General features: G+C 37.5%; 1 protein-coding gene across 1 annotated transcript in view; it reads left to right on the top strand.

The window, feature by feature from the left end:
- The first annotated feature begins 1 nt into the window (after window position 1).
- The window catches only part of snx30 (sorting nexin family member 30), a 32096-nt gene continuing 19260 nt past the window's right edge, over window positions 2–12837 (top strand). Inside the window, exons 1-2 of the mRNA XM_006626569.3 lie at window positions 2–371; window positions 11548–11736. Of these exons, the coding sequence (XP_006626632.1) occupies window positions 234–371; window positions 11548–11736 (327 nt within the window). The 5' untranslated portion in view covers window positions 2–233. The remainder of the gene's footprint in view (window positions 372–11547; window positions 11737–12837) is intronic.

Genomic DNA, 12837 nt, shown 5'->3' with positions numbered 1-12837 from the left:
AGCGCCGCCCAGTGGTCACGGAGATCAACAACACAGCGAGATTTGTTGTGTTGTATCTGTGGTGTTTCCTGTATATGAGCGCTTGTACTTCCTGAATTGCGCACTGCGAGTCAGCTGACAGACTCTTAGAGGTTGAGGGATTGTGCGGTTGTACTGGAATAATCACACACATAAAAAAAAAAAAACTACCACCAGAGAAGGATCTGAACATCTGCCGAAAATCCGCTTGCACAATGAGTGCTGGCACCCCTAAATCGCTACCGTCTTCGGGGCAGAAATCCATTCATGATATCAGCCATCCTCTCTCATCGGAGGATACAATTCTCACACCCAGTCCGGATCTACCGAACACCAGTAGCATCGGAGAAAAGGTAAGTAGTTATCCTTTTGCATGGGGAGTAAAAAGAAGGACTCCATACGTTAACAAAGCTATTCTTGGGGAAAAAAAAAACAACAACATTGGCAACTTACTGATAGTATTTAACTCTGTACCTACGGCGTTTGGATGCAATAATTTTAGTGGATGCAGAGTAGCTACTGTTGCTTTTGCACCTTATACTTTATGATGTGTGGTTACCTAGTTACAGTATCTGCACATCTTATCTAGTAGAAAGCCAAGCATGACGGATTGCTGGATCGAGCCGGAGTGCTCTGCTGAAAAGCGCTCATGAAAACTGTAGCATAGATCCCAGGAATGAATGAGTATGTAAATAATAACGTGGAAAACTTGTAATTTGAATGTATTAACTGACTCAAGTGTTCATCAGGTGAACACAGAAAACTGTTTTACTGTTTGTATTGGACTCTGCATCAGTAAGGATCTTTGGTATCTGAGGTTTTTTTTAATGAATAATTTTCCTTTACTTATTCCGTTATCTAGGAGGCGATACTTCATTATAAAACAGAAACACAAGAATCAGATTTAGTTTTGGCATCATTGATTTGATACTTACGTCCTTTGAGGCTTAGGGCGTGTGAGTTTTGCCTAAACTGATTACCATAACACACAAGTCTATAGGGTTAGTGTGACAGCCCCTGATTTAGCAATAGTCCTTGTTCAAACATTATCGGGGGAGGCTGAGAGATGATATGATCACGTGACAAGTGTCCGTCCTGCAATAGCGTGTCTGTCTTGGGTTGATAACTCTGTGCACTGCGCACTGTCCCATATAAGATCTGACACACTGGTCCTGCAATCCGAACAAACGTGCAGTAGTCTGAATTGTAGGTTAAACAAAAGTGCAAGGAATTCCTATTCCATCAGGATGGTCTGTCCCCAGTTTATGTAATCTGATTAGTGCTTTTGGATACCGTCATCGGTACGTACGTTTTGTAAAACCTTACCTCCTATTCATTGCACATGCAGTTTTGTTCAGGGAGTGTGTTTGTTCTTCCTGCTAAAAAGGAATGCAAGAGCACCATTGTTTTTTTTTTATTTGAACAGACCCAGTTTTGCGGTCACGGAATGGTACGTCGTGTGATGGTGGACAAAAACATTTTTCTTAGGCAAAAAGATTTAATAATTATTGAAGAAATGTAATATGTAGAAAAAGTTAAACAATACAAACACCACAATGCTATTTTAGTGGTAAGGAAAAGCTAAGTCATAGACAAGTTGTTTTTTTTTAGTTTCTTTAAAATTGATGTTTGACAGAGAACCTTTTCTCTTATTAAGTTTTGAAATATTACCGTTAAATAAAGTTTAGTCCCTTGTAAATCCCCTGAGATATATTAGCCTTCCAGATTTAATTAAAATAAAAAAAAAATCTTAGTAGTTTTCAGCACTACTTGGAATAAGCTGGGGGTATTGTTTTCCACTTAGGAACATTCTTATGAAAAGGCCTTTGGTGGGTGATTTTTGCATGAGCAGATCTGTGTCAAAGTGGTAAAGATGGGAATTCAGAACTGTTCATCTTGTACTGCTGTGTTTCATGCATAGAAAGCATTTGAACCTTATCTGTGACTCTTGACTTCAAAATGAGTTGCATTTTAAAGTGAAAGCATATGCCATGTACCATGAAGTTGTCTCTCACAAAAGTATATCAGTATAAAGCATTCATTGTCACATTCCAAATGTACCATCAGACAACATAATATGCAGGTTATTATACTCCTAGATCTCAGATTACTGAAATTACATACTTTTTTCCCCCTCTGTTTTATACTTATGTTATGTGTATTCAGTTAAGTGTGGCATACAGGTAACTGCAATAGGGCACTTTTATCCTTTTTGTGTAACCTTTTGTTAAGAAAAAATCGATTAAATTAAAAAAGCTTAAAATGGTGAATGGAGCCAAATACAGGCAAATCCTTGAGAGGAACCTGCTTTAGTCAGTAACAGACCTTCAACTGGAGCAAAGAGTCTCATTCCAGAAGGACAACCCCACTCATACAGCCATATTGACACTGGCGTGGCTTTTGAATAAGATGAATGTTCTTGAGTAGCCAAAAAATTCAATGCATTAAAATTGGGATTGTAGGACATCGTTTGCAGTTGTTCAGTGGTGTGAATACTTTCCAAAGACAATGGAGCTTTGATTTTCTGTTGTGAAATGTTCCTTAAAAACAATGATCAGAATTCTCTGCAATCAAGAATCTTGAGAAGTTTAAAATGGAGAGTCAAAGCTGTGCTTAACTTGTTGTATCCTAATCTAGAATCACCTTTGTTTTTACGTTGTTAGGGTATGCACATTCTTACATCGGTTAAAAGGAGCCTAATTATTGAAACTGGTAAAAAGTACATTGTTACAAACAAGGAATCTGTGTATGAAGAAATAGCAACAGCTGTTGAAGAAAGTTGTGAGAAAAATGGGAATATCACCTTGTAAAGAGATATCTTAAACATAATGACAGTGGTTTTAGCATTGCACAGTGTCTACAGGGTACATCTGTTGATTGTATTTTAGTTTGCATGAATAGGGAAGATGTGAAGAAGTGTTTTCCACTGTTGCATATGTTTAAAGAACAGGAGTGTAGGATGGAACTGGTAAAAAAAAAAATTAATCAAACTTTTAATCAAACTGCTCCTGGGGTGCTTTGTGGAAAAATAGCTTAGGGGAAAGTTTCACAGTTTTGAAGTAAATAAGACTTGTGCTTTGTCCTTTGTTTTGTTTTTTGTCCTTTAACATCAGATGCTGGGTTAGTCCTCTCAGTTTTCAATGCCAGACTGAGACTTCACCCTAGCTCTGTGACTTCTGCCTGAAGAATAAAGGCTTTATGGCCCCTTTATTCTTCTACAGTTTTTACCACTTACAATAACAGCTTCCTTTCTTCACATTGCATGGTTCATAGCTTTTGGGTCCTGGTAGAGTGTCCTCAAGATTAGTTCTTCCATGTGTAGTGAAGGATCCGTTATTATATTCTGAAGAAATCAAGTCTCGGGCAATTCAGTAGTGACTAGTGTGAGCAGTGCTGCATTCTGGATACAGATTAGGTTCTACAATACTTGATAGGATGGAGAGTTTGTCCAGAGTATAAGGAATACATTGTTCTCTCATCAGTTAAATATTATAAAACTAACAAAAATGTATCGCCCTTTAACCAGTCTGCTCAAAATCAGACCATATTCTTTTTTTTTTAAGTGAAGTAAATGTCACAGTTACATTATTTGGCAAAACATAATTGAAATGGCCTAACTAGAAAACAGCAAGCAGATTTAAAGGTGTGCTGATCTAAGAGCAATTAAGAATGATTGTTACCTAATGTGTACCTTATTTGTCAAATCATATTGGCCTTTTGAAGAAGGGCAGCAGTTGGCAATATAGGGTGAAATTTGCTATGCAGGTGGCAACCCGTTGTGGGTGTAGAACGTGTTTTAGCAACATGTGAAGTGCAGGTTTGAAGCAGATTTCAGTGTGATGAAAGAGGTCGACTTTAAGTTAAATCATTGTAGCAGTTCTGATACAGCAGTAGTTTGGAATTTGAGAAATGCATGGTGGTCTGGAAATCACCCAGATTGGCAAGATAGGATGCGTATCTTCCTAAAGAACAAAATGGCTGTCAGGTGGCCATCCTAGTTTAAATAGCACCTCTGTTTCAAAGTACTATGATTGCACTGTCACTAGAGTGCTACCTATTTAGTTTGGTTAATTGGCCAAACAGATTTTGTGGAACTGGAATTAGCATTATGGGACCTGCATAACATATTTGACAGTCCTTGTGATCCATTGTAAGTGATTCTGCCTGTTGTACTTGCATTAGCTGCTTCATCTATCAAGTGCTTTATCAGTGTGTCCATCAGCTGGACTTGATCTATGCCTCTTACAGTATGTGCATCACAAGAAATTTTGTTCCAGTTCAAAGAGTGTTTCCAATAATCCTTTAGATGCTATTATGTCCTCAGCCAAGCCATTAAATATGTCTTTTGCTGTTACAAAGACGTTTTCTTGTTGTAGTGACAATCGGGGCCTGCCTCTTTACAAAATGCCGTAAGAAAGGCCCTATTCATGAGAGAGATAGCAGTTCCAAATAATGGTGGCTTTAGGCTTTTTCCTCAGGCAGATGAGGGATTACTGCTATGTAACGCTGTTACAACCTGGATGCCCACCTGGGCACATGGCTGCAATCCAAATTAATCCGATCTGGTTATTTTTCTTTTACAAAGTGTCATGTTCTGTGTGGTGCAGTATTACAATGTAATTCCAGCACAGAAGAAGGCTACCATGCTTGATAACCTTTGAGGTGTGCAATACCACAAGTCTGTGTGGGTGAGTGAAGCAGGGCTACTAGCAAGAATTCTCCATCTGCCCCCTTTGACATTCTTGCAAAACAATTGCAAAATTTGTTCGTTTGCCGATACATCCTGAAAACACAGATAACGTATCGCAATCCAGTACAAAATAAAGAGAAGCTGTAAGGGTTCTGAAATGCATATCTGTGTATAGAATTTTATATCTTTATTCTTTAAAAAAAAAAAAAGCTGTTTTGTGCAAGCAACATGCCAGCAGTGGTGTCCAGTCACCACTAATTGTAACAGCTGTTTTTGCACTCTGGCCAGCTGAAATGACAGAACTTCCATCCTCTTGGGCCGAACGGCCTTCTCCTTTATAAATATTCTCATGTTCAGGCAGTGAAAAATCCCACTGTTTCTATTTTGATTCATTCTTTTCGGTACTGTCCTAAAGTCTGCAAACATGTAAAGCTGATGACAGTGTAGCATTGAGGTCCATTAGTGTGAGCACACTTTAGGGGAAGTCCAGCAGGGATGCTTTAGCACGGTGACTCACGAGAGGCTTGTTGGTGTGTAAACAATGTGGAAAAGGAATCTTGTAAAGTTATGCACTGTGAGTGTACATCAGTTTGCAAACTAATGCTATTCATGCTGCTGTTTGGAAGCTAGCTCTGTTACCTCCCACTCCCTTTGTAAATGATAATAGTGCTTTGTTGTGTAAGTGACATTATAGTGCTCTATGTGACTTCAGAGCTTATTATATACAGTGCTTTTTTGTGTTATGCACTTGAGCAAGACCCAGTATGTGGGTGTGAATCATACTTTTCTGGATCGCACCTGCTTGGGATTTTTTTCATTCCTTGGTACCACTCTGTTTGCCTTTTGTTGTTTAACCTTTCTTTTTTTATACTTGTAATCGTTGCCTTATAGTAGCATCGTGCTGTTGGGTTGCTTAAGGATGTTTTAAATGTTTTTTATAGCTCCAGAAACATCCGGATGAGAGAACGAAGAAAACTGGTTAATGTAATTATTGCACACAATTTCACCATTGGATGTTTAGTACTGATATCCATCTTAGCTTTCTATTATTCTTAAACAATTGCACATAGGTGCCACATCTTTAGCAGTAGAGCATGCAAACAAATCTATAAAACCTTCAGGATGGTTGTCCTTATTTAGAGCAGATCTGTGTCTCCGCTATACTGTCATTGAGAAATAGTGGCAAATAATACACCTGGAATTTGGAAAATCTCATAAATTGTTTTCATGAATTTACTAACAAATTATTGCTTCTCAGAAAGTTCAGGGACTACATAAGCATTTAACTGCTGAAAACAAATTAGACACTACTGAGATCCCCTGATATAAGGGCTGTAGGTTGTGCAGGCTCTATACACTGAGAACTCTGTTGCATTTATACCTCTTGTATTCTTCACAAAAAAAAAACAAACAAAAGTGAAAGTTAAATCTCACACAGCTGTTTGGGAGTGCAAATTTACCCTGTGGGCAGTTTAAAAAATGATGGTTTGTTTACATAAGGAAAGTTGTGTTTATGTGCTAGCAAATTTAGCCAGGTGTTTCGATAGCAATAAGAAAAAGACCCTTACAAGTTGCTTCCATTCATTTCTTATTTACACGGTTACTGGTATACTATTGGTATACTGTGGTAACTATTATTAAGACAGTTTAGCAAATAAAACCTGCCTTTCTTGGTTTGAGTGCCAGCAAATGGCATCTTTTTGTTAATCTCTTTCCTCTTAGTTAACATAGTTACCTTGCAAGGTAGAGTAGATAATGGTTCCTGTCATTTTGATTGGTGAAGAAAAATCTTTTTAGACATAGAAACATGCTTGAGAGATGAGAAGATAGACAAATATCAATTCATTAATCATTAATCTAGTTTCTTTTTTGCCAGACAATGGCAAAATGCCTATTGAAGATACTTATGAAATTCTTTTTTTTTCAAACATTGCAGGCTTTGTAACTGTCGTTCAGGATATACCAAGTGCACCATACCATCTGCTTAAGGTAGTTTTTCCCCATGAGTGAATGAAGAGTGATATCTTTTTGGTACAGTTTTTAAAAGCTTTTTTGCAGTTGCAAATATTGAACAGAAACGCCTCTAAAAATGCTTCATGCAGTGCTGTGTAGCTAAGTGCAATTTTTAGCAGTTTGACCAAGAGTTCCTCCACTTAACACAATAAAAAAAAAAAACACTTCCAGGAGTTTAAAAGCTACTTTTTATCTTTATCTGTGAGACATTACACATCTTGAGATGATGTGTTATGAAAGGTGCAATAAAAACAAGGTTCTTATTATTCTCAAACATAATCAGAACTATCATAACCTCCGTAAAAAATCCATTTAGATCATCACTTTGTGGACATTGAAGTTTTAATGAAAAAGAAGGACTGAAATGATTTTGTCAGGCAATGATAAATATCCACAGAAGGCTAAAACACATCTGTATTCATCCTGTAAAGAATGAGCACTTTTTTGACCCTTTTACAACAAATCCTCTGAGACCAAGACTGGTTGTTTTTTTTCCACAAAGCAACCTTGAGCTAAAACAATGGTGTTTAGTTCACCCAGTGAATGTAGCACAGTTCTGCTTTGCAAATCTCAGGAGCTGTGCTACCAAGGGTGACAGAAGAACCTTCTGCTGACTTCACCTGTCCAATCATGGTAGCCTACCTGGGTTTAAGCCCTGTTTGTGAGATCTGTGAACAATGGTATTAGGTTGGATCCTGTCAGTTCAGCAGCAGCTTTTGGTTGTTTAGCTGAACCTGCCTGATTGAGCTACTTGGAAAGTGACGTTTCCATTTTTACAGTGGCCAAGACTGAAGTGGTGCTTTTTCACATGAGCTGCCGCATTAGAACATATTAAATATACAAAAAGCCGATGTAAGAATCCAGGACCTTTTCCCAGTTTCCATTTCCCGAAAAAGGGCTGTTGCCATGGAAATGTTTGTTTTGAAAGCAGTGTGTAAACTTCTACTGAGTTTTACCAGCAAGTGGAATCTGTGGTGAGGGACAGAATCACAGGAATAAGGAATCTTAATTTTGTTTTTCACCTGTGATCACGTGCTCATCTACTTCTGCGTCTGTACTGCTGCTCGGGGGATGGTGGGTGGGGTACAGTGCTCCTAGAGTTTGACTTCAGATTTGAAACATTTATTTTTGGGGGGGATTACCAAGCTAATTGATGGGTTTGTTGTTTTTGGAATAAATGGAGGAGGGGTTCATGAATCATGTCTGGAGTAACAGTCTTGATATAGTGTTCTGCTTTTTCTTCACCGTAAACATGAAGTAGATCGATCCAAACTTTCAGGTCTATCAAAGCAGTTTCCAAAATGAGGACTGATTTATTAATTTATCATGGAATTGTTTGTCCAGGTATCAAGCTCAGTTGATTTTTATTTTATAGCAAAAACATTTTTTTTCAGTCTCTTTTTTTGAGAGATATAAAAACAGCACAGAGAGCTACAGTATAATGTGCATAACCCTTTATTATACTAGTTCTCTGGTTACTAGTGTGACTTTTTTTCTCCTCATAGAAGATTTGATTTTTCTCCTAATTTGTAGATTTAACAATGCTCCTTCTCAGGTATTGAAGACTAGCTTCGGATTAGATACATTTTTAGTTCCATCCATCCATTCTCTAACTACTTCATCCAATACAGGGTCATGGGATTCAACATGGTAAGTTAAGTTCACAGAAGCAGTACAAACAGATCTTTTGTCTGTAGTATGGTAGTTTTTATTATTTTTTATCATGATCAATTTTAAATCCTAAGTGAAGAGTTTTAGTATTAAGTCTTTTTCTCCCTCAGCACAGAAGTAATTGTTCTTCACACATGAGAAACGGGAAAGTAATTTTTTTGTATTTTAGGATGTTACTGTACATACTCTATGTATACAAAGACACAAATATAAATATATTTTGACTATCGTTGAAAATGTTAGAACAACAGATTTAATTTGCTGTTTAAAAGATTTTGTATCTCTAAATATTCTTCCTTCTTAAAGTATTTTTATATTGTGTTTTATATCTGCTTACAATGTCATTCTTTTTTGTTTCATCCATGACCATTAATGGAGTGGAAATTGTCGGGAGGCATCATACTTATTTGGTTGTAGATGATTAGGAAAATGTTAAACACTGCAAGTAAACTAAAAAAAAAAAGCAAATGATGTCTGACGAACATATCCGCTAACTGATGAGTCAAGAAAAAAGTTTCTTAAAGGAAGCAATGAAATAAAGAGAACCAGAAACTGCTGATTTGAAGATAAAATTATATTTTCATGGTGTGGCTTCCTTAAAAACGTTAGGTTGTCTGTTTTTTTTTCTTTAAAAATAATCTTTTTCCTCTTGTGCTTCCCTGCTACCAGCTTTGATATGTCATGAAGGCAATATTTTTTTTTTCATTAGTTAGCATAAGTAGAAACAATGATGGATAATTTTAGACATCATGTATGAATTCTACTTTTAAAGTGTTAGTTGCATTTGTGCTTTTGCTTTGATTTGGAAAAATTGCTAGGCCTCAATAGGGAGGATCTGAATTTGGTCACATTTTATAGATTTTCTTTTGGTTTATATTTAATTTTGAATATTGCTTCTAAGGCACGGCAAATCACATGCCATGACAATATATTGCTCATTAGATTAGTTGATTTATGTAAGTAACGTTGATACAATTAAATTGATATATGATAATGGAGAAACAGTGCTAGCAGTGCTAAAAATCACAACTGAAATTCATGGAATGAGTTTAACCACTCCCACAAGCACACACTAGAATGTTTTCTTACCATTATGTCCTTTTTTCCCAACAAAAAAGCAATTAAACATCTTAAACTACAAGAATTTGAGTTATTGGGGAAGCACAACACATTTACTGCAGGTCCTGGTAAAACGCCATCTATCCAGATATGAGAGACCTAACGAACGCAGTATGTCCACACTGTCAGTGAGGACTTGCTTTGGTAATGAAGTCCTTAGGATCTGCTAAGGTGACGTTGTGAATGTGAGACCATGATCCATCGGTGAAAAACTGCCATTATTGCACTATTAAACATGTGTGCCACACAGAAATAAACAGATGTAAGCAGAGCAGACTGGAACTCATCATTGTCTGTGCACTGTGTAGGCCTGATGCAGATATTTATGAAGAAGACTGGCCGATTCAATCACAGGGATTGAGGATAAACTGGAAAACTCTCCTAGAATTCAAATTTTGCAGGGCTCCAGATCTAGGTGCTGTAACAACAAAATGCAATGAGGGGATGTTTAGTAAAATAACTGATTATGGGATCCATCTTTTTTTGGTATTGTGATTAACCCACAATAGTCCTGAAAAATGTGGAGAAGCACTGTTACCTTGAAAGCTGCTTACTGTTGTTTTTCCAAGAGTTTATGATACTGTACAGATGGCCAGCATAGATATTTATGCCAAGCTTTTCTCTGGAATAACTCTGGGCTTTGCCGGTTGACACTGATGTGAGTCGTTGACATATTTCTTTGCCATTTTGTACTGATTAGCAGCCTGAGCCAAAAAGTACATAAACAATAGGTTGAATTCTGCTTGTCCCAGTAGCTTTGGAGCTTCCAGAGCTCTTCTTCGCTCGTATCACTACTCATTCTGTCTCAGCCTGTTGCAGGAATGGGTTTTCCTCTTGTGGACTGCATGCCTGGGCAGTCAGGGGTGTCTCATGAGAGCTTAATCCTGAAACAAAGGATTTAATTTATTGAAAGGTTTCGATGATGTGGTTGTAAAAAAAAAAAAACAAAAAAAAACAGCTGCTTGTATGTTTTTCAAGACTGTGTCTCTTAGGTGAAGGGGTTTTGTTGTAGCTGTCCTGTGTTAATGAAGTGCATCAATTTGCTGGGATGCAAGCTATTACTGAGGCACTGTGTGATATTACAAAGTGCAGCAAAAAAACATTTTAAATACTTGGGGAAATAATAATGCTTTCATGTAAAAAAATACAGTACATCCTTTTCCAATGCTTTCCAAATTCCAAGCCACCAGTTTGTTGCTGTGTGTTAAATATTGTGCCATTGCTGGCATAATGCTCTTAAATGCGTCCCCTTCTGGTGACCGCAGTAGCATAGGAAGGTATTTGGAGCCCACTTGTTACATACTGTACTATGGCCCCAGGGGCAGGGGGACATAACGGATATCTTTAAATATGCAGGTCATGGGAAAAAAAGACATGCAGCCTTCAGGTAAAAAGTGTTTTTTTATTTGTAGTGCAATAAAAATTCCAAAACAGAAATTATAACACCCCTACCTAAACTTCTTTGGTCATCCTTCTATCAGTAGAGTCAGACTGCTAATCTGTTTGTAAGATAGCTTCCTTCCAAAAACTCTTCAGAAATGCAAAGCAGTGTAGCCAAGGGCTTATCCCTATGAGATCCTTAAACCATTCTCACTGCTGTGCAGAACATAACAGGGGGTCTGCTCTTTTTGCAGACAGCAGCAGTTGATCGACTGAAAGCCTGTTTTTGTTGTCTTCCTTCAATTAGTGAGATGGCTCAGGACAGTATTTTTATCCCTTTGCCCTCTGGGCAAAGAAGAAATGGAATGACTTTGTAATACGAATTGTGATCTGAATTGTAATGTAAATACAATTTCCAGGTAATTCCATTATGGGTGATAATGAACACTGCATTTAAAATATTTGTTTAAATATGTTTGTACTCTTGTTAAAGGAAGTTTATCTTGTGGGGGATCATTGCTTGTGATGATTGAGTGGCATTATTATTATTGACACTGGCATGATTCTTGATCAGTGTGTTTATTTGTATGACTTCAGATTGCTATCCTTTGAAGAAAAAAGCTCAGGAAATAAATGTATCTTTCTTTCTTGCTCAGGATTTGAGTTTACCCAACGGCACCCCAGTAGATACATCCAGCCCAGCATCATCGTCCTCTTTACTTAACAGACTACAGCTTGACGACGACCTGGATGGAGAGACCAGGGACCTCTTTGTCGCTGTTGACGATCCAAAAAAGCATGTCTCTACCATGGAGACGTATATTACCTACAGAGTCACCACTAAGGTGAGGAAACTGGGGGATATTTGAGATTAAATGGTACAGAGGTTGATTAAATCGGTGTTCTGTCAATTATTCATGTGCTGTGCTGTTTCTGGGAAATGTTAAAGCCTCCTTAGATATTCTGTAGTTTAGGGTAAATATGATCACCAGGGTCAGCACCACCATGTTGCATGACAGACGTTTATCAAGAGTAGAGGGCTCCGTGGACTAGAGAGCCTAATTACAAGTTTATGAAGTGTAGCATTAACTTCATGTGATGGTATTCTCTACTTTTCTGTATTAATATACTGAATAGAATGGAGGTTAACGGTCTGATGCAAAGATGAACTGAGTTTCTTGAATGTTAGCTGAGTCACTTGTGTTACTGTATAGGATTAAAATATCTTTCTTCACAAGGAGCAAAATATGTGATAAATCTGAACCTGTGAAATCTCTTAACAGTGTGGAAGCAGACAAAGATTAAAAGAGAGCTCCAATGTGTGAACAGCAGTGCCCTGTGTTATTAATTAGAACTGCAAGTAGAATACAAAATGGAGGATTTGCTGTCACCTTTCTGGAATGTCAAGCAGCCTAATGGTATTGGGTATTGTGGAAGTATAAATTGGGTCGTATGGTATAAGAGGTTGTAGAAAAGGAATTACCTTCATTAATGTGGTCTGAGTCACCTCTAAGACTTCAGAGGTATCTCTCTGTGGAAAATCCTAAATGAACCCCATCCTTATGTTTTGTGTGCGATACAAAGATGAGGAATGAAGTGCATGATGGCTACTTCATTATGGATTTGGATTGCACAGTTATCCAAGTGACTTATTTCATTGCAGCCATTTTCCAACAAGCACTTCCCTTTGCAGTGTGCAATGCTCAATTTGTTAGTATTGAAGAAGAGAAAGAAGAGAAAATATTTCCAGCATTTGCACAGCTGAGCAGATTTTGGTAAACATACACTCTAATACTGTCTTGACAAAAGAGTGCATCGAATCCAGGTTTTGGGATCTAGCTACCTGCAAAGTTCTGAAAGGACTCTCTGAAGATGGGATGTGTATTTGCATTAGAACCAGCAGAACAGAATTATGGGTATAATATATAAAACGTATGACTATAACT

The sequence above is a fragment of the Lepisosteus oculatus genome, chromosome 3 (assembly GCF_040954835.1).
Source record: "Lepisosteus oculatus isolate fLepOcu1 chromosome 3, fLepOcu1.hap2, whole genome shotgun sequence".
Lineage (NCBI taxonomy): Eukaryota > Metazoa > Chordata > Actinopteri > Semionotiformes > Lepisosteidae > Lepisosteus > Lepisosteus oculatus.
The sequence above is the reverse complement of the archived record's forward strand: the minus strand, read 5'-3'. Positions and strand labels throughout refer to the sequence as shown.